The sequence below is a fragment of the Pelophylax lessonae genome (genome assembly GCF_965119305.1).
Source record: "Pelophylax lessonae genome assembly, chromosome: 11".
NCBI lineage: Eukaryota > Metazoa > Chordata > Amphibia > Anura > Ranidae > Pelophylax > Pelophylax lessonae.
Genome location: NC_138778.1, coordinates 50873818 through 50896053, shown reverse-complemented (window position 1 = coordinate 50896053; position 22236 = coordinate 50873818). Strand labels below are relative to the sequence as shown.

Below are 22236 nucleotides of genomic sequence, written 5' to 3'. Positions count from 1 at the left end.
CTCATCCATTTGGAAATTATTGCAGCAGATGTGGCCAACCCCTTGCAAGGTCCAGCCGTAAGGACAAAAAGGGAGTCTGATTTCATAAATGACTCGGTTGCTGCCAGGTACACCCTGATCGTTCGAACCACATCCAGAGAATGCAAGGCAATCTTCTTAGGATGCTTCGGACACAGGGAAGGCAACACATTGTCTTCATTCAGATGGAAACCAGAGACGACATTAGGAAAGACGACTGACAAGGGCAAACCACCACTTTATCTCTGTGAGCTGCCAAATAAGATGGACAAGACAAAGCTGCCACCTTGGACACTCTGCGTGCGGAAGTAATCGCCACCAAGAAGGCTACCTTCTGGGACAATGTAAGCAGGGGAATCTGGTGAATATTTTCAAAAGACGGTTTCTGAAGAACCGACAGCATCAAACTGAAGTCCCACAGAAGCTACGGAGACCACACAGACGAGCCCAAATGGCAAACCCCCTGAACAAAGTTGCTAACCAAGGAATGTATAGCCAAGGACGTTGAAAAAGAAAATCGCCAAGGCAGAAACCTGGCCCTTGATGGTACCCAAGGCCAGGAGCTGTTCCACACCTCTTTGGAGGAACACCAAAATTCGAGCCACCGAAAAGGAACGGATAGAAACCCCCAGAGACTCACGCACGCCACGCAATGTACGACTTCCAGACGCAATGGTAAATCTTCCTAGAGGTAGATTTTCTTAGCTTTTAACAGTGCGGGAATCACCAAGTCAGACAACCCCCTACTCTTCAGCACCTGGCTTTCAGCAGCCAAGCCGTTAAGGCCAGCGACTGTAAAGCAGGATGGAAGATCGGCCCTTCGGCCAACAGGTCTTCCCAGAGAGGGAGTCGCCAAGGGACATCGGTGACCAGCCGTACCAGGTCAGCGTACCAAGACCGGCGAGGCCATTCTGGGGCCACAAGAATGACCGGAATTCCTTCTGCCTCGATCTTTCGCAGAAGTCTTGGCAGAAGTTTAGAGGGGGAAAGACATATCCGATGGTATTGCCCCCAATGAGCCACCAGTGCGTCCGTGGCGTTGGCTAGAGGATCCCAACACCTTGCCACGAATCTCTGCACCTTCTTGTTGAGGCGAGAGGCCAACAGGTCCATCTCAGCAGTTCCCCCCTGGAGACACAGCTAATGAAGCACCTCCGGATGAAGTGACCATTCTCCTTGGTCCAAGGTCTGTCGACTGAGGTAATCCGCCTGCCAATTTTCCACCCCTGGAATATGCACAGCTGAGAGCACTGGAATGAAATGTTCCACCCACTTTAGAATGCCAGCTACTTCCCGAGCCGCTAGGACACTTTTGGTGCCCCCTTGATGATTAACATATGCCATGGTCGTGGCATTGTTCAATTGAATCTGTACCGGACACCCCTGAAGACGAACTGTCCAATAGGCCATACAAAGTCTGATCGCCCGAAGGTCCAGTATGTTGATTGGTAGTCTAGACTCTTCCAAAGTCCAAACCCCTGAGCACAGTCTGTGCCCAAAACACCTCCCCACCCATACAGGCTGGCATCTGTGATGATCACCATCCAGCACAGGGGAAGGAAGGACTTTTCCTGTTGAAGAGCCGGAGAGCGAAGCCACCAAACCAGGGACACTATTGTATCCAGGCTCAACAGGATCAGATTGTCCAGAGACTGTGGATTCTTGTGCCACTTGGCAAGAATCTCCCTTTGCAGAGGTCTCGTATGGAACTGTGCAAACGGAACCGCCTTGAAGGTAGACACCATCAGGCCTAGCACCCGCATGCAGAGTCCAGAGAGACGACCAACTGCTGGACAAAAGAAGTCGAATGGCATATTGCAACTTCTTGAACTTGTTCAGCAGGAGAAACACCCTGGCTGAGGCCGAGTCCAGAGTCAGACCCAGATAGTCCAACTTGGTGGATGGAACCAGAGCAAACTTCTGAAAAATCAAAACCCATCCAAACTCCTGCAGAGTCTGTGCAGTGATGTCCAAGTTGTCCTGTAGAGCAGTCGGAGACTCTGCTCATAGAAGATCGCCCAGGTACCCCAGCACCGCAATCCCCCGCTGTCGCAACAATGCTAGCACTTTTGTGAACACCCGAGGAGCTGAGGTGAGACCAAAGGGTAACACCATGAATTGATACTGCTCCGCGCCCATGGCAAAGCAAAGAGAATGCTGCTGCCTGACATATATGGGGATATGAAGGAAGCATCCTTGATATCGATAGAGGCCAGAAGATCCCCTTGATGAGGGGATGCCACTACCGTGCGAATGGATTCCATCCAGAATTTTTGTACCCACACAACACGGTTTAAGGCCTTGAGGTCCAGGATTGGACGAACTTTGCCTTCCTTCCTGGGAACAGTAAATAGGTTTGAATAAAACCCCTAAAAACGTTCAGATTTTGGAACCGCTACAATTACCCCTTGTAAGAGCAGATTTTGCACCCCCCGAAGAGACCTTGCAGGCCATAGGAGGACAAACGCAGGTTGAAAAGGAAGAACCTTGCCAGAGCCCAAGACCGAAACTTGATCTTGTAACTGGCCTGAATCAGCTTGTGGACCCACCTGTCTTGAATCAAGGAGGTCCACAGGTCCGGAAAGAAACAGACGTACCCCACCCCAGATACAGGTGAGGGCACCCCTTCAGGCAGAAGAGGGCTTGTCTGCGCGTCTAGAGGGACCTGCCCTCGGCTTACCAGACCACAGTCTCTTTGGACCTCCTGAGGGGTTCAAGCTGGTTTCAATGATACCTTGTCTTGAGATACTGAGGGCCCCGTTTGCGACGAGACTCCTTGTTCCTGGTAGCATGCGGGTTTAGAGTACCCCCCCCCCCCGTAAGACCCTTAATGATCTCATCTATGGAAGCTCCGAACAGGCGATCTTCTAGAAAAGGGAGATAAGACAGGACTTTCTTGGAAGCCTGGTCCGCAGACCAGTATTTGAGCCAAATCCTGCTCCGAAGAATCACCGCTGTTACAGAGACCCTGCAAACTAAGGGAGCCACAACCAAAGAGGCATCGCAGATGAACTGTAACCCCTGAACCAACTGGTCTGCCAGCTCCACAAAGTTAGGGCGAATTTGTTCCCCTTCCAAATCATGGCGCAAAAGCGTTGCCCATTCCCTTAAGGTCTGGGAAACCAAAGTTTTGGTACACACCCGTCTAAGGATAGAATCGCCCACGGTAAAAAGGTGTCAGACCAGAGATTAAGCTCTCTTGTAAAAAGGGTCTTTAAAAGAAGAGTGGCTTTATTTACCCTGGAAACCTGAGAATCCACCATGGGCGGTACTGCTAGTTTTTTTTTTAAACAGGGGCTCTTTAAAAGGATACCTTCTAGCAAAACGCTTAGGCACCCCGACAGAGCATTTAGGGAAACCCCACTGACTTACGACTATCTTGTCAAAATAGGCGGGAAAGGGGAAAACCTTTGCCGCCTTTGAGGATCTGCGGGTACCGAAATGTACCAGCGTCTCTGCTGCGTCCTCCAGTTTTAAAGTGTCCCGCACCAATACAATCAGTGCATCCCCTAGCACCTTTTTATGCGCGGCCATAGTGGAAGAGGAATTATCCTCACTATCAGAGCACACCGGGTGCGTGGACGTAGACCCAGTAGGGTGACTCGTGTCTGCTGGATCAACCTCAGAATCTGAGGAGAAAGAGGATGCAGGTGAAGGGGGGGGGGGGGGCGCTTTCTGCTCGTCTTGTGTTGCAGGACCATATCAATCCTGGACACTAGTGACTGTAGGACCACCATCAGAGCAGACGAAGCGGACTGGGACCCAGAGGGCCCCGCAGGCTCTGAGAGGGGGTCAGGTGGTGAGACATGCTCCAGGGACTCCATTGGTTAACCCTGGGATAAGTAGCAAAAAAAGAAAAATTACCGTTAAAAAACCCCCCACAGCTGCACAAGCGGCACCACAAGCCCCAGCGCACCAAATTTGCTGCTATAGCAGAAAGAGAGAGGCATTTTGCACTCACTGGGAATCACCACCACCGACTCAGGATAGAGCAGAAGCAGGAGCCCTGACCAGGAGCATCCCCCCAGGATCATTCCCCCTCCCTGCTCAACACCCCCAAACAGACACAACAGGTATGGCTACCCCTGGGGGGAAAGGAGGGGGGAGCTAGGTGTGGTTGAAGGGGGGATGGTCCACAGGGAGACCCTGATAAATGAGGGGGGACGCTATGTGGGAAGAAAGGGAGGGGCCCACGTCCACCCCAAAAGGCCACCATTGGAAGGGGGGGGAACACTACTTATCACACCATGGAAACCGGATGGGCACCCCTCTAGACAGACCACCTCACCATCGGAATGGGGGTGCTGCAGGCAAGAGGTATGCTGCGGAGTTGAGGTATGCTGCGGAGCTGAGGTCTGCACACGCTCGCTGGCCAGACTGGGGTGACCACTGGATCTAGATTATCCAGCCGGTTGCCCAGTCCGGTAGTTAATTGTAGATATCACAGGTGAAAACAGGAGTAAAAAAATCTATCTGAAAGAAAATTTTTTGCCAGGACCAGAGATCTAAGCAAGGAACTAGGTCCTTACTCCTGACTAGGCAGAAAAAAACTACCTATAGCAGAGAGAGGGAGCATACCCCCTGGCACTGCCCATAGGCCTAGCCAGACTTTTTTTCTGCCTAGTGTCCTACTTGTGTAGGGGGCAGTCAGGGGCAGACTGGCAACTTTGGGCCCAGGAGGCAAGTACAAACCAGAGGCCCATGGTGCAGCGACTAGACCCCCCTCCCACTCGTCCTCTTTCCGGCCTCCTCCTGACCCCCATTCCAGGCTGAAGCGCTGCTCCAGGTAATCTCTACTCACCGGCCAAATCCGGGTTTCCGACCTGGCCAGCAGTGGGCGGTTGGGGGGAGCTGGGACTGCTCGGTTGGGGCTGACCAGGGGAGGAGAGTTTCCAATGGGGCATGGAACCGGCTTCTGCTCAGACAGTTTACACCATCTATGCTGGGGGGGCCTGCGCTCTGTCCTTGTATTCAACCCGCACTCAGTAGGTTAGTGGCGGGGACTTTTTACTTCTCTTCACTAGGAATCCTTTAGACATGTCTGTGGCAGAAGCAGTGCAGCCTTTTTACAGGACATCAGAGTGGCCCAGGGGGCAATTGCCCCCTGGCCCAGTTCTCCCCTGGGGGCAGTATACCCAATGTTTAAGAATATCAGGAGTTGTGTCTGTCAATAAACGATAAAGAAATGTTGTTCTTTTTAAATATTTGGTTTACAGCGCAAAAAATAAAAACTGCAGTGGCAAACAAATACCACCAAAAGAAATCTCTATTTATGGGAAAAAAAAGGACATACATTTTGTTTGGGTACAGTGTTGCGCGACTGCGCAATTGTCAGTTAAAGTACCGCAGTGCCGTATTGCAAAAAATGGCCTGGTCATGAAGGGGGGTAAATCTTCAGGAGGGCAAGTAGTTAAGGTGTATGTACAACGCTGTCACCAGAACAGGTGAAGGCTATTCCTTCAAAGGGGACACCTGTTATGTGACAACTGTCTAAAAGGCGGAAATCTTCTTAATATGACAAGAGAAGTAAAACATGGACACGAGTTTTAACACATATTTCTTTCCATAACTACATTAAAAATTGGATTGCTAGTTTCCCTCTAAATCCTTTTCTTGCATTATATCACAGGACACAGAGAACTTCATATTCATGACTACTTGGGTTATAAAGGTCTTCAAGTGAATTGGGCTTGCCCCCCCCCCCCCAAAAAAAAAAGAAGGGGGGGGGGCAAGAGTCCCAATGCAGGCACAAGCCCTGCATGCTAAACTAAGCCTCAGTTTTTGTAGCAAGCAATGTGGAACAAACAAGAAGGAAGGGATGTCCGTGTTCTCTAAAATAAGGATGTCTTTGTGGGGGTAACCTGTACTGAGGGGTCTGTGCTGGAGAGGGCCTGTACCGAGGGGATTGGCTGTGAGTGGAATGGGGAGAGGTAATATTCGTTGTACACTGTACAGTTGCCTATGCATTATATGCTTCTGACCCCTGTATTCTTTGCATCGCACAGTCCTGGTCCCTGTACCCTCTGCCGAATATATTCTTGGTCCCTGCAGTCTCTGCATTTACCACTGCTTGCACCTGCACACTCTGTTATGCACTCCTGACACTATGAAATATGCACCTCTGAGCCCTACACTATAGACAGTAAGTTGTACATTTCATACTCCTGACCATTGCACTCTAACTACATTATACAAGTCTGAAATTCTTCTTAAAGTGTTACTAAACCCAGGAGCCTGCATTCACTATATCTGGTCCCCCACAGTATAGAGAACATGGAAATGCAATTATTTTAGTAAATATAAACTGCTAAATACTTTTTCTCATCAGCAGTATATAGCTGTCTTGTGACTTGTATCAGTGTCTGGTTAAAGCTTGTAGGAGTAGTTGTTTTTTAAATTCTGTTCTGACTGTCCTATGAGGCAGCAAGATCCTGGGTTGATCACATGCACTCTCCCAGGGGAAAAAAAAATAAATTGCTCTAGCAATACACACAAAACGGAGCATGTGCAGAGTGACTACAAAGGCTCTGTCTTACCAGGAGATAGATTGGGGACAGTGGAAGAGGAGGAGGATCAGATCAAACAGCCTTTTTACACAATGCAGAGGAAGACCCCTTAGGTTCCATAGTGAGTATAACAAGCATGCTTTACTGCATATACAGACTGATTTTACGGTTGTGGGTTTAGTAACACTTTATAGTAGGATATGTGTAGAAAAGCATAAGTAATGGAAGAGTTGTTAAAAATAAGTGTGCTGAGGTTTGTATATGTCTGTTGCACTCACTTGTGGCACAGAAATGTAACCATATTTTTATTTAGTACATGGACTGTGAAAGGTTTGGGCTGCGGATAGGGGGAGTAGAACTCTTTAAGCTCCTCCCACTGTTATCACAATTTGCCACACCCACAACTTAGTGCAGCTTCATTACTTTGAAAATACAGCCAAAGCTTTTTTGCCATACTTCCCATATTGGTCACAGGTGCGCACTTACTTTTCAGGAACTGGTTGGAAAAGAAGCTATGACACTTCACCCTATCTTGTATGGGTGAAATGACCCCTCTTTTTTCTGGCTCTGAAGATACCATTGAGCACATAAATAAAGAAGGAGAACAGTGAAACTCCAGCTTTTCCTGACACCTGTGCGAGTGGGGGCCTGTGAGGAGGATTTGCCTTAGACTCTGGAGGATATGGGGGTCTAGTTCTTTTTGCTGAACTGAGATGTAGTCTTCTGCTTAGAGCCCAAGGTTTATTGCTTACAAAGTGAGCTCTTCTTGGATTCCAGAGTCACAAATTTCTGACCCATCACCTTTGCCTTCTTTATAAGGGGTCTTCGGGGTCTCGATCACTGTCGTAGACCTGCTGCTGATTGGTGCTGGATCCCCGCTGATGAGTTTTCCTTGTACATTTGATTGCTGCCAGCAGGATTCAGCACAAACTAGCAGCATTGCAGGCCGTCCCCGCATGTGCATACAGGGTTCGGGAACAGTCACTCTTGGCCTATTGGCTGTAGCAGCTGGAGGAAGCTCTCCCTACCCCATCAAATAATGAGGCTTAGTTGAGCTAAAAGTGGTTATGCCTGGGCAAGGATTGCTGCCTTGTTTAAGCCAGTGTCCCATTTACCTGAAGGTGGCAGAATGACTTAAAGTGGAGTTCCACCCATTTTTAATAACTTGGATTACATAGATGTTTGTAATCCCCTTTAAAACTACTTTTACCAATGGAAACTTTTTTTTTTTTTGCTAGGAAATACCTTATTTTCTTCTTTTTTCATCCTCTCCTCACTTCCGGGTCCGGCCGCCGATTACGTCATTCGGCGATTCGCAAGGGCTGCTGGGATGTATCTCATGGAATGAAATCTCGCATTATTACACAGGTGTCCTGAGCTGTACTGTATGGATTGAGGCTGTGCTATGCCCCGCCTCCGCCCCCTCTCAGTGAGCGAGGACTGAAAGCATTATATCCTCACTGAGAGGCGGCGGGGCGGAGGCGGGGCGGAGGCGGGGCAGAGCACGGCCTCAATCCAATGCATATAGTAGAGCTCAGGACACCTGTGTAATAATGCGAGATTTCATTCCATGAGATACATCCCAGCAGCCCTTGCGAATCGCCGAATGACGTAATCGCCGGCCGGACCCAGAAGTGAGGAGAGGATGAACAAAAAAGAAAATAAGGTATTTCCTAGCAAAAAAAAAAGTTTCCATTGGTAAAAGTAGTTTTAAAGGTGATTACATACATCTAAAAGTTACTAAAATGGGTGGAACTCCACTTTAAGTAGTCATTACCATGTCATCCTCTGTGTCCTGTGCTGTAGGATTAAAATTAATTTTTGGCTACATATATGCTCTGTTCATACGAAATCCTATTTTTATATTTTGCCCCATCCTCCCTTGTTTTCAAAATGCTTTGGCATGCTCTTTTACTTGCAGCCTCACGTCTCCATTTAAAAACCATTATTCACTAGTAACGCATGCTGGGAAGCACAGTAATGCCTCTATCACACAGTTTCTACCGCCCTCTAAGAAGCGCTCCAGGTTGGATTTGCTTTTTAGAGGATGGAAGAGCAGTGGGTGGCTTCCAATCATCGAGGAGGCAATCTTGCCACCATTGACTTCAATGTACAAAATTGACAGGTAGCTGCCAGTCAAACTCAGCATGCTGAGTTAAATTTGCCACGGCATGTATACAATCCCCTTCGTTTGCCGTGTCGGCTTGTAGGTGGACAATCAGGAGGGTTGAAAATGTAAATTAACCCACCTGTTTTCACCGCCCCCCTGGCCTGCAGTGTGAAAGGAGCCCCTAAAGTTCTGATTGATTTCAGATTATTCAAGAAGCAACACAACAGAAAGCATGCACTTACACCTCCATAGGTTGGTATGTCTATTGTGCAGTCTGACTGCTGGCGCAGCCATTCCAGGAGGCTCTTGTTGGGAATCACTTTTTCGGAGTGCATTTTAGAAGCTGTACTGGCAGACTGTATGGGAGATGGGCCTTCTATGTGCGTAGCGCCCAGCTGGCCAGAATCTTCCCGCATCCCCTGTGGGGTAGCAAACCAGGTCAAAGAAGAACAGAAACAACATTAGAATTGACAGCATATAGAACTTTGAAATTTTCCTATGGAACTGGGTCAGGTAGCCACACTGCCAGATGCAAAAAAGTAACTTCAATAACCATACGGGTTAAACATGTATAGGTTTTGCAAGTATTTATTTTCTAATATTTATTTTTTTCTTACTTATCTGAATATTTCTCTAACAAACATGAAATGTTGCCAAAATATTTTGTAATTTTACCAGCAGTGGAACCCTCTGCTATTTTTCACTTTTAAAGGCTTTCATTAGCCCTGTTGACGAAAAAAGCCTGTATAACCCCTTTCACTGCTAGACTAAATGGTCTATTTCACACATGCTAAAAAGTGTGGATTTTTGTCTTACAAAAATGTACTTGCAACCCCAAAAACAAAAGCATTTCTGTACTCACCATAAAAAATTTTCTTGGAGTAGCACAGGAAATTAGTTGCACAGAATTCCTAAACCTTCAGGTTATACTGCCACCTACAGGAGGATTGTACACTGGCATACAAACTGTAGGTTCACCTAGTATATATAACCCCACTTGCTACCAGCATGCCTCACTTTTGTAGAAAATAAGCAGTGCGAGCATGATCATTAACACAGGTGGGGACCTGTGCCTCTCAATGGACTCCAAGAAAAGAAGTTACTACAAAAATACTACTTTCTTTCCTGTTTAGTGGGGAATGTAGGAGTCTTTAGCCTTAGAGAAGTCACAAAGCAAGCCCACTGAGGGGTAGGAAACACAGCAAACAACCACTAACATTCCCAACATAAACAGGAAATCTGATGTCCTCATGGAGCTGAAAGAGGTACCTGAAGGATCTTGTGGAAGGAGCTAGCATTAGATGATGCAGAAATGTCATAAATCCAGGTGGAACTTCGAGAATGTGTTCCCTGAAAACCAGATGGCAACCTTACAAATCTAGAAACCTGATTGCCTTATGTTGAAAAGCCCAATAGGCACTCATATCTTGAAGAGTGAACCTTACCTAGTTAGTCAGGTTGAAAAAAAAAAAAACAAGTTTTTCTAGCTCAACCAATAAAAAAGAAAAAACACAACCATACATTACCATATACACAATCCTTTACCCACAGTTGATCCAGAGGAAGGCGAAAATCCCCAGCAAAGCATGATCCAATTTGCTAGAGCAGGGGAAAATATTCCTTCCTAATCCCCCGAGAGGCAATCATATTTCCTGGATCAACTTTACATATAAATATTAGTGTCCAGTTATATTATGTACACCTAGGAAATAATCCAGGCCTTTTTTAAAGCAAGCTACTAAACTGGCCAGAAACACCTCTGGAGGGATTCTATTCCACATTGTCACAGCTCCAAATGTGAAAAAACCTTCCTGCATTTGGAGATGAAATCTCTTTTCCTCTAGACGTAAAGAGTGTCCCCTTTTCCTCTGTGATGACCTTTAGGTGAATAACTCAACACCAGGTTCACTACATGGACCCCTTATGTATTTATACATGTTGTTCATATCCCCCCTTAATCTCGTCTCAAGAGAATAAATTCAGTTCCTCTAATCTTCCCTCATAGCTGAGCTCCTCCATGCCTCTTATCAGTTTGGTTGCTCTTCTCTTCTCTGCATTTTTTTTCAGTTCCTCAATATCCTTTTTGAGAACTGGTGCCAAAAACTGAACTACATATTCCAGGTGAGGTCTAAGGATTTGTACAGGGGCAAAATGATATCTTTCTCTGGAGCCCATGCTTCTCTTAATACAAGAAAGGACATTGCTTGCTTTGGAAACCACAGCTTGGCATTGCATGCTATTATTAAGCTTATGATCCACCAGAACACCCAGATCCTTCTCCACTATAGATTCCCCCAGTTGTACTCCCCCTAGTATGTATGATGCATGCATATTCTTAGCCCCTAAGTGCATAACTTTACATTTATCAACATTAAACCTCATTTGCCACATAGTTGCCCAATCAAACAGTGCATGGAGGTCGGCTTGTAAGTTGGAGACATCTTGTTAGGAAGTTATTCCACTGCAAAGCTTGGTGTCATCTGCAAAGACTGAAATGGTACTTTTAATCCCAGACTCTAGATCATTAAGATATTAAAAAGTAAGGGTCCCGACACTGAACCTTGGGGTACATCACTGATAACCTTGGAGTAAGAATCACTAACCACTACTCTCTGAATTCCATCTTTTAGCCAGCCTGTATACTTTACATGTTAGCCGTGTGTGGGGAACTGTGTCAAACGCTTTTGCAAAATCCAAGAATACTACATCCCCAGCCACCCCTCTGTCCAAGGTTTAACTTGCCTCCTCATAAAAAGAAATCAGGTTTATTTGACAACTTCTATCTTTCATGAATCCATGCTGTCTGTTGCCTAAAAAAAATGTTTCAGCAAGAACTCATCTATGTGGTGTTTTATTAAACTTTCCAGTATCTTCCTGACTATAGAAATTAAACTAACAGGTCTATAGTTACTTGACAAAGACTTTGATCCATTTTTAAATCTAGGCACCACATTGGCCCTATGCCAGTCCAGTGCTACCATTTCAGTTCTTAACCAGTCCCTAAAAATTTGAAACAAATGCTTTGAAATCACAGAGCTCAATTGTAGGATGCTTGAGTGGATGCCATCTGGTCCAGGTACTTTATCCACCTTTATTCTGTCTAAATATTTCTGGACCATATCCCATTGTGGATCATTTGGGGCTTTGTCAATACCATCCCCATGCTCCTTTGTATACACAGAGCTGAAGAAAGTATTTAATAAATTTGCCCTTTGATGGTACCAAGAGCTGGATGTTGATCCAGACCCAAATAAAAGGAGAGAATTTCTCTCACAGAAAAACTCCAGGATGAAAACCCAGGACATGATTTGCTCCATCTTTCTTGCCACAGTGGGAATCCTGGTTCCTCCCAGATGGTTAATGTATGTCACCACTGTGGCACTGTCAGAATGAATCTGAAGTGGACAACCCTCCAACAGGTTGGTCCAATGCGCCCAGGGACTCCTCCACAGCCCAACAGAATTGTGTCAGCTGTGATTATCTTCCAAAAGACTGGATGAAAGAACTTCCCAAACTCGAGAGCTGGATTCCAGAGCCATCAAGCCAGGGAGATCCTTGGTTAAAAATGGAATCGGCCTGTCCAAAGACAGGACTGATTTGTCCACAAAACTCCAAGAAATGAGTCGGTAACATCACTGATTTCTTAAGGTTCAGGGTCCACCCAGACCTCTGTAAAATCTAGACAGGTAGAGATACATTGTCCAACAGGGCCCTTCACTGACTGTTCCCTTAGCAAAAGGTCATCTAAGTATCAAGGGGATCTTGATATCCATTTTGATAGGGTTATACCGCTATCTTCAGGGCGTTACCTACTTGAAATGCATAGCCACTTCCCTGGCATCTGACATCATCCTAAATATTCCCACACTGTCCAACTGGCTCTGGTGTAGTTTTAGCTCTATATGCTGCAGGCAGCTTCTCTCTACACCTCCCTGGATTGCTGCAGTACAGCCTGGGGTCCCTGAGATGACATCCCTTGGTTTACAGATATGCCTTCTTTCATCTCACTAAATGTGAGTGCATTTCTTTACATTTAACTTTTTTATAATAAACACTAACTTGCTACACTTTCTAGCAGCCTCTGGTGTCCATTTTATTATTTAGCATTAACTTTAAATGATGACCTTTAGAATTGTGTTGTGGAATCCGATTTTTTTCTATGCACATGCATCCTGGGTGTGCATGAAAGAGGTCCTTTAAAATTTTTACAATAATTGCACACATATACGGGAGGGAACAGATAAAAATGGGATTTTTGACTTACCGTAAAATCCATTTAACTGATGTTCATTGACGAACACAGCTCCTGATCTTTTTAACTATTGGGTTACCATGCCCCCTACAGGACTAGGACACCAGGCAGAAAAGAAGTCTGGCTATGGGCAGTCCCAGGGGTATACTCCCTCTCTCTGATATAGGTACTCTGTTTTGTTACAAGCAGTGTCAGAAGAATTACAAATCCACAGAGGTGTGGGTGCTGTGTCCGCCAATAAACATCAGAAAAATGGATTTTACAGTAAGTCAAACACCCCATTTTCTCTTTCGTTCATTGACGGACACAGCTCCTGATCTTCTTAACCACTGGGATGTCCCAAAGCAGTGTTAAACATGAGGGTTGGGAACAGCGAAAAATAAATTCCCAAGGCGAACTATATCCAACCAGGTAAACAGGGGCTAAACCAAAAACAACTGGAGCTCACCTGAAAAAAACAATACACCCTCAAAGAGGACTGGGTCCTCTAAACAACAGCCTGCAAAACCTTGCAGCCAAAGGAAGCATCCGCAGATGCAAACACATCCACTTTTTAGAACTTTGTGAAAGTGTGCACCGACGATCAGGTGGCTGCCTTGTACACCTGCGTCACTGACGCCTGATGACGGAAGGCCCAGGAGGCACTGAGCGCCCGAGTAGAGTGCGCCTTGACAGGGAAAGGAGGAACGCGACCCCCTGATGGAATAGATGGATGGGCCGTCTGTCTGCTCCATCTGGAAATGGTCACAGAAGAAGCGGACAGCCCTTTCCCAGGACCATCCGTAGCACAAATAAGGAGTCCGACTTCAAAAAAGACTGTGAAGCTGCCAGGTACATCCTAATTGCATGGACCACATCAAAGGCATGCAAGGCAATTTCCATTGGATGTTTTTGCCTGGGACACCGGGAAGCCAACACAATGTCTTCATTCAAATTAAAATTAGAGACAACCTATGGAAGGAATGACGAACAGGGACGAAGAACCACCTAGTAAGGTGAACGACAGGATAACGCCACCAATTCCGACACCCTGCACGCAGAGGTGATAGCCAAGCCGAGGAGGAGGTCCCACGTCTACGACAAGGGTCCTTTACCTTAGTAGCCTGAGGAAGAAAGGTATTGTTTCCCCATGCGAGACCTTTAATGATGTCGTCCAGGCAATCTCATTAAAAGGGGAGATCAGGCAAGGCCTTTTTAGAAGTCTGGTTTAGCAGACCAGCATTTGAGACAAAAGACACACAGAAGAAACAAAGAGCCGAGCCACTAGGGGAGCCGCATCCAAAGAGGCAAAACAGATAAACTGCAGCCCCTGGACCAGCTGGTTCACCAGCTAAGCAAAGGCAGGGGGGAGCTGTTCACCGATCACAGCGTAAAAGCTTAGCCTACTCAGAGTTTGCGACACCAGGGCAATGGTGAATACCGGCCTCAGTGCCGAACCAGCCAGAGTGTACATAATGCGGGCCACAGCCTACGCCTTCCTGTTAGCTGGATCCTTAAAGGCCGGGGACTCTTCAACCGGAATCATGGTTGCCTTGTTCAATCTGGAAACCGGAAGGTCCACCACCGGCTGAACAGTCCATTTCTTAATAAGGAACTCCTCCATAGGGATATTGCCTAGTAAATCACTTAGGGACCCCAATGGGACGCTTTGGTCATCCCCACTCTTTAGCGTCAATTCTGTCAAAATAGGCGGGGAAAGGAAACACCTTTTGCCATTCTGGATGGCTTGTGAGTGCCAAAAGGAACCTGCACCTCTGTCGCAGCTACGTCGTCCTCCATTTTAAGGTCTCACGCAATCATACAATCAGTGCTTCCATTAGCGCATTTTCGTGCGGAGATGCAGAGGAATCATCCTCCCTATCTGAGGATTCTGGGCACGTGGTCGCAGACCCAGCAGGGAGACCCACGTCCGCAGCAGCCAAATCAGATTCAGGATCAGATGAGACAGAGGGCGCTTTTTGATAGCCCGTTGCCCGAAAGCCACCTCCACCTGGGACACAAAGGACTCCAGGACCGTCATCAGTGCGATCCTCAGCAGAGAGGGAGAGGACCCCTCCAGACTCACCACCCAGCAGAAACAGCCACCAGGCTAATCTGAACTCCATGTGCGGCGATCAGGAAGTGAAAATATCCAGTAGTCCGCACCAGGGGATGAGGAGGGGCTCCCACCGCCAAAATTGCTGCCCACAGGGCTCCACTGTCATGGCCGCCTCTATTTTCAATGGCAAACCAACGCAAAATGGCTGCCGGACTACACAAACATGCCGTGCATTCAGCACACAGGCTACAGCAAAGCAGCGGCACCACGAGGCTCCCAGCGATCCAGGAGGGATCCATAGGCCTCATAAAACGGAACAGGCAGGAAGAGGGGCCCCTGGCAGGAGCCCCCACAAGGTACAGCCCCCCCCACAGCCAATCACATGGCCGCCCCCCATTGCCAGCACAGCACCCTGCCCCCACCCCAGACGGTGGACCAGGCCACCCCACAGCCCCAGTGCTAGTAAAAGGGGGGGGGAGAGATGGATGGGGGGGGGCGATATGGCCCACAGGGACCACCAAACTGATGAGGGGGGTTCCTAACGGGAAGGAGGGGAACCCAGGGGTCCGACCATCCCATGGAGGGGCCCACGTCCACCCAAAAACCCTCCAGGGGGAGAGGGGGGGGGGGGGGGGGGGACAGTCAGTTACTATACCAGGAACCAGATGGGCACCGCTCCAGACAGAACCTCCTCTCCATCGAAATTGGGGGGCTGTTGGCCAGGAGGAATGCTGCGACCCGGTTGTATGTGACCTCGTGAGGCGTTTAACTTGCAGGCCAGCCCCGTCCGGCGGGGCTATGTCACTGCTGATCTAGCGCGGAGCTGAGATCTGCGCACGCTCGCTCGCCAGACTGGGGTGATCACTGGATCTAGACTATCCAGCCCATCGCCCTATCTAAAAAGAAAAAATTGCCAGGACTAGGGAGTACCTATAGAAGAGAGAGGGAGTATACCCCCTGGGACTGTCCATAGGTGTAGCCAGACATTTTTTCTGCCTATTGTCCTACTCCTGTAGGGGGCAGTGTAACCCAATGGTTAAGAAGATCAGGAGCTGTTTCCGTCAATGAACAAAAGAGAAACATAATTAGGTGTATCCAGACTTTTTTTCTGCCTAGTGTCCTACTCCTGTAGGGGGCAGTGTAACCCAATGGTTAAGAAGATCAGGAGCTGTTTCCGTCAATGAACAAAAGAGAAACATAATTTAAAAAAAAAAAAAAAAACTGACCCAACACTATTAAAATTAAAAATTACATCCTTTTAAAGATAATTACTTGTAGACCTGCTTCCTTGTAAAAAGAAACAGACCTAGTTTCTGTCACAGATCTTTTATACTCCCAATTTACTGTTTATACAAAGCCCATGTTTTTTAATCAAAAGAAAACTATTCTCAGCCTGCTGAATGTGTTAATGCTGACTTAACATCTTACCACAATTCCTGCATGCATTCCCCTGTCCTTTAGGAACACAAGGTCCATCCCTTCAACATTTTTTCTTCTTCCTCGTCTCCTCCGGAGGGCAGATTCCTCTCTGCGCAGGCTTCCGTTTACAATCTGACCCGTCACAGGGTGGATGAGACCAGCCTGCAGGATTCCTGACAAGTCCATGCCCAGGGAGCTCTGCAGACCGCCTATTCCTGCCACCTTGGGCGTACTGCTGTTGATGGAGTAGGCTGAGCTGGTGGCTGCAGATTGTTCTCTGCAAAGCTCCATAGCAGTCTCTCTCCAGCCGTTAATAGCTGCTGAGCTCCTCCCATGCTGTGGAGTAAGATGCTGGGAAACCCGGGGCTTAATGTCTGACCGGTCACCGTCAAACTCAAATGGTTTTCGAGGCTTACGTTCATCGTTGGAAAATGTTGGAGCAGTTATCGCCTCCTGCAAGATTAAAGAATTAAGGTAAAGAATATTTTAATACTTTAATAGAAGATCTGCTCAATACTTAGCTGCTGTGATTCCAGCACTCACAAGAACACACTTGACATCTATTATTCCCATGCTGTCTGCTTGCAGTCAGGGTTACTTAAAGAATAACTATAAAGGCAAAACTTTTTTGTTCGTTTTGGATGGAGTGAAAAGGGATTAGAACACCAGTCAGCTTTTTTTTTTTGCTCTCTGTTACACATTAGGGAGATTCACCTTCTCTATGTGTCCTGTTTACCATTATCATTGAAAGTAAAAGAAACTCCCACATTTTGGATTGTCCCCAAAAAAAAGTAACAGAGGGGATATCTTCCAATGGGGACACTAGTTCTGGTAACCTGGGGGTCCCCAAGAGATTCTCTTTATTTGCAGGGATTTCCTCTCACTTCCGGTTTTGGCTATGGGACAGGAAGTGAAGGTAAATCTCCCCAATGGGACAAAGATGGCAAAAAATAAACCATACAGGGGTTAAAACCCTCCCTTACTCCATCCAACAATATTAAAAGCTTTGCCTTTAGTTTTACTTTCAAGCAGAACTTCACCTAAAAATGGAAGTCCTGCTTATCCCCCCCCCTATCCTTATTGTAAACACTTTTTTGGGGGGTACCTAGTTTTGACAGGTACCTTCTCCCACAACAGTGGGAAGCTGGCTGTGAAACTGCAAGGAGTCACAACCCCCTTACCACAGTCAGCATGGCTGTCTCGGAGACCTGAAGACCGGCGAAGAATAGGCAAAGACAGCACTGGATCCCTGGGGCTGGTGATCTTTTATTTAGTCGGCATCTACAGTATTTGTAATTAGCAATTTTTTTTTTAACCTAACTGAAGCTCCTTTTTAATCAAGAACACAACAGACTGGCTTAACTTGTACATATGCACTAGCTCACCTGAAGGCAGCACTAGTAAACCGCACCAATTATTATTTTTTTTAAACCCTGCAAGGTAAAGGCATAATGTGCACATTATGAAATACTTACCTTAGAATGAAGCCCTCCAGTGAAGCGCTGTCACTGCTGATAGGGCTTCCTTCTTCATCTAGCCTTCCTTCCGGGTTTGCATGCCTTGGCTGTCTGATTGGCTGCGCCGTAATGACGTCACTATCGTGCGTTCGCGCAGGAGTCACGGGGCTCCGAAGGGACGGGACCTTTCTGCTTTTTACTGGAAAAAACGCATTTTGTTGCAGTCTTTGTCCCCACTGTCTGGACTTTAGATTCATATACCAAAAAAGGAAGTGATAGAAAACCTCTTTAATGGGAACATAGACCGTAAAAAAATTCTGATAGAAATTCTACCCATTTCCCCAACTCTACCTAAAAGTTAAAAAAAAAAATTGGACTGGAGCTAGCTTTAACGTAATGTAAAAATGTTAGTTTGCTGCTAAATATCTGTAAACAGCTGTAAATATAAATATACCTCACAGTGCAGGTGCATTTATACCGAGACTTGATTACACACAGGTGGATTCTATTTATCATCATTAGTCATTTAGGTCAACATTGGATCATTCAGAGATCCTCACTGAACTTCTGGAGAGAGTTTGCTGCACTGAAAGTAAAGGGGTTGAATAATTTTGCACGCCCAATTTTTCAGTTTATTTGTTAACAAAGTTTGAAATATCCAATAAATTTTGTTCTACTTCATGATTGTGTCCCACTTGTTGTTGATTTTTCACATAAAATTTCAGTTTTACATCGTTATGTTTGAAGCCTGAAATGTGGCAAAAGGTCGAAAAGTTCAAGGGGGCCAAATACTTTCGCAATGCACTGTATAATGATTAGGATCATCCTGATAGGATTTTTGTTCCTCCTAAAAGGTTTTCACTATTGTATCCTATGGAGGAAAAGTTTACTAAGAAATGGAATATACCCACTGTGGATGCTGCCATTTCTTCGGTTAACAAGAGTTTAACCTGCCCTGTGGATAATGTCCAGCAGATAAGATGTTGGAATCTTTATTGAAAGCCTCCTTTGTGGTTGCAGGATCTGCGATACAACCAGTAGTAGCGGCCATAGGAGTTTGACAGTCTTTAAAAGACCGTATGAAGCGAGTGTCCAAGACCGTTCCTTCTCAAGGAGAGTCTGTAGAAGATCTGTCAGATCTGCCTCGCACCCTATGTTTCGCAGTGGATGCTCTTACGGACTCCATAAAGGCAAATGTCACGGGTTGCTCTGATGACAGTGCATATGCGCAGAATCCTTTAGTTAACCACTTAAGCCCCGGAGGATTTGGCTGCTAAAAGACCAGGGGGTATTTTGCGATTCGGCACTGCGTGAATTTAACGGACAATTGCGTGGTCGGGCAACACTGTACCTAAACGAATTTGACGTCCTTTTTTTCCCCACAAACAGAGCTTTCTTTTGGTGGCATTTGATCACCTGTGCGATTTTTTGATCATGCGCTATAAACAAAAAAAGAGCATCAATTTTGCAAAAATAACAATATTTTTCACATTTTTTTATGTGAAATTCCCCCCCAAAAAAAAGTAAAAATCTAAATTTTTTAACATTTTCGGCCAATTTGTTTTATGCTACATATGTTTGGTAAAAAAAAAAAAAAAAAAAAAACGCAAAAAACGTATTTTGATTGGTTTGCGCAAAAGTTATTGCGTTTACTAACAAAGGGAAAGATTTTTGTCATTTTTGTTGTTTTTTTTTTTTAACGCGTAATGGCGGCGATCTGCGATTTTTTTTGCGGTACTGCGACATTGGGGCGGACAAATCGGACCCTTGACTGACATTTTTGACACTTTTGGGGTTACCAGTGACATTTCTACAGTAATCAGTGCTATATATATGCACTGTTACTGTAAAAATACACTGGCAGTGAAGGGGTTAACTTTATTTGAGAGGGAGGGGGCTGTGTGTGTCCCTAGGGGCGTGATTCTAACTGTGATTGGCTGTGGCTTGAGCTGTAGTTACACTGATCAGTGTTTTTACACAAGCTGCCTGCCTTTCTCCCCCTCCCCCGAGGATCGCAGAGTGAGCGGCGGACATCGGGTCCGCCGGTCACACGTGGGGGGGGGGGGGGTCCGTGACCGGCGGCGGCGCGCGCTCGCTCCCCAGAGCCTCACAGGCTAGTGACGTAAATATACGTCACTTTGCCTGTGAGGGGCTGACTGCCAAAGTAAATCTACTTGCGGCGGTCGGCAAGTGGTTAAAGAGCTGATCTGCGGAAATTACCATGTAAAAAGTTACTGTCTGGCTTCCCTTTTCAAGGAGAACACCTTTTGGTGATGATCTGGATAAGTATATCCAAAAGATCACGGGGGGGGGGGGAAGAGTACGCTGCTACCTGTGAAAAGGAAAAGCAAGCATCCTTCTTTTAAGATCCCCAGCACTCATACTACCAGTGCTTCTAACTCCAGATGGTGGCAATGGCCTCAACCATCTGGGTCCGGAACCAAACCAAGGGCAGGGTCAGAAAAAGCCCTGTGCCCAGAGATCAGCCAAGTCTTCCTCTAAGCCTACTCTGTGAAGGGGCGCCCCCACTTACTTGGGTGGGGGGGGGGAAGGCTGCTGCGGTTCTCAAAGGTTTGGGTGGAAACTATTCAAGACAACTAGGTTATCTCCACCATTTCGCAGGGGTACAAACTGGAATTTTGGGTGTTCCCCTATCCTCGGTTTATAAAGTCAAGTAAACCAACAGTTCCCCTAAAGAGAAGGTCTCTCTTTCTGGCGTTGAGCCAGCTGGGGGCCCAAAGAATGATAACAGAGGTTACGGAGAACGAAAGGTTCAGGGGTTTTTACTAAAACCTGTTCATAATCCCCAAACCAAGTGGGGAATGCGAGACTAATCCTGGATCTCAAAGCTCTAAACCAGTTTCTAAACGTTTTTACTTTCCATATAGAGTCTATTCATTCAGTCATAGCCTCCCTGCAAGAAGAGGAATTTCTAGTATCCATAGACATCAAGGATGCATATCTTCACGTGCCTATATTCCAAGCATATCAAAGGTTTCTATGCTTTGCAATAGAAAACCATAATTTTTTGGTGGTCCTGGCCTTCGGGTTATCCAGAGCTCCAAGAGTGTTCACAAAGATCCTAGCTCAAGTATTGGCTGTTCTAAGCCAATCCCGAGGGATATCTGTAAAAGGATATCTGGACAATCTATTACAAAGAGATCGATCGGCTTCGGCTCAAAGCTGAAATTTCCTCCAGACAGTACAGTTCTTGGAAAGTTTGGGTTGGATACTGAACTTGGCAAAGTCAGCATTAAAGATGATCCAGCGTCTGGAATATCTGGGTCTTCTTGTGGACACAGTACATGCAAAGATATTCTTGCCAACAAGAAAGGCCACAGACCTGAAGGATCTGGTTCAGTCCGTAGTAAGGCTGAGATATCCTTCTATACATCTTTGCATGTTGTTACTGGGGAAGATGGTGTCCGCATTTGAGGCAATTCCCTATGCTCTAGTACACCAAAATGCTAAATCACCCAAAGAGAAATCAGCATTAGCAGCGCCGATTAAATGACCATCCAATAATAAGTCCATGCAAGAAAATAGTCCATATCATGAACAAAGAGATAATGGATAAGAAGCCACTAAATGGTGAAAACACAGATGCAGGATGCTGAAGCAGTATGTATAAGCCGTCACCACACCTTGTGGAATCCTCTCCCCTTAAGAATTGCACTCACCAAAAAAGCAGACTTCACAAGACCATAAAGAACATGATCCTAAATAACCGGCATAATAATAATTCCCTATGCTCAATTCCATGCCAGACCCTTACAGAACAACATGGACCGGAAGGGTTCAGTCTCTGGACTGGTCCATGTCTCTGGTACCCAGAGTATGTCAGAGTCTGAACAGGTGGTTTTTGACCAGAAATCTGGAGAAGAAGGGGAAAACCTTTTCCAGTGACCTGGAAAGTGGTGACTACACACATGCCAGTCTCTCCGGCTGGGGAGCGGTTCTGGAGAAAGCCACTGTCCAGGGGAAATGGTCTTGGGTAGAGAGAGAGGTCTCCCCATCAACATTCTGGAAATCCGAGCAGTCAGTCGGGCTTTGAAATAATGAACGCCCAGACTTCAGGGGTCACCCTGTCAGGGTGCAATCCGGCGGTGGCTTATATCAACCATCAAGGAGGCACAAAGAGTCAGTCACCCCAGAAAGAGGTGGATATCATTCTATCCTGGGCAGAGAAGTTTGTGCCATGCCTGACAGCAGTTTTTATTCCAGGAATAGAAAACTGGCAGGCAGATTTTTTGAGCCGTCTGATGTTTTCGGGGGAATGGTCCTTACATCCCGAGATTTTTCAATCAATCTGTCTATGCTGGGGGGTCCCAGATGTAGGTCTGTTGGCATCCAGGTTCAACAAAAAGTTGAAGAGATTTGTGTCCAGGACCAGGGATCCACTCGCAGCCGGAGTGGAGGCTTTGGTGACTCCTTGG

The 22236-nt window shown here is 46.4% G+C and overlaps 1 protein-coding gene across 1 annotated transcript in view; it reads right to left on the bottom strand.

Moving 5' to 3' along the window:
* The window catches only part of CHD6 (chromodomain helicase DNA binding protein 6), a 239720-nt gene that overhangs the window by 5617 nt on the left and 211867 nt on the right, over positions 1 to 22236 (bottom strand). The window contains exons 34-35 of the mRNA XM_082271900.1: positions 16353 to 16796; positions 8877 to 9053 (exon numbers count right to left, since the gene is read on the bottom strand). Coding sequence (XP_082128026.1) covers positions 8877 to 9053; positions 16353 to 16796 — 621 coding nt within the window. The remainder of the gene's footprint in view (positions 1 to 8876; positions 9054 to 16352; positions 16797 to 22236) is intronic.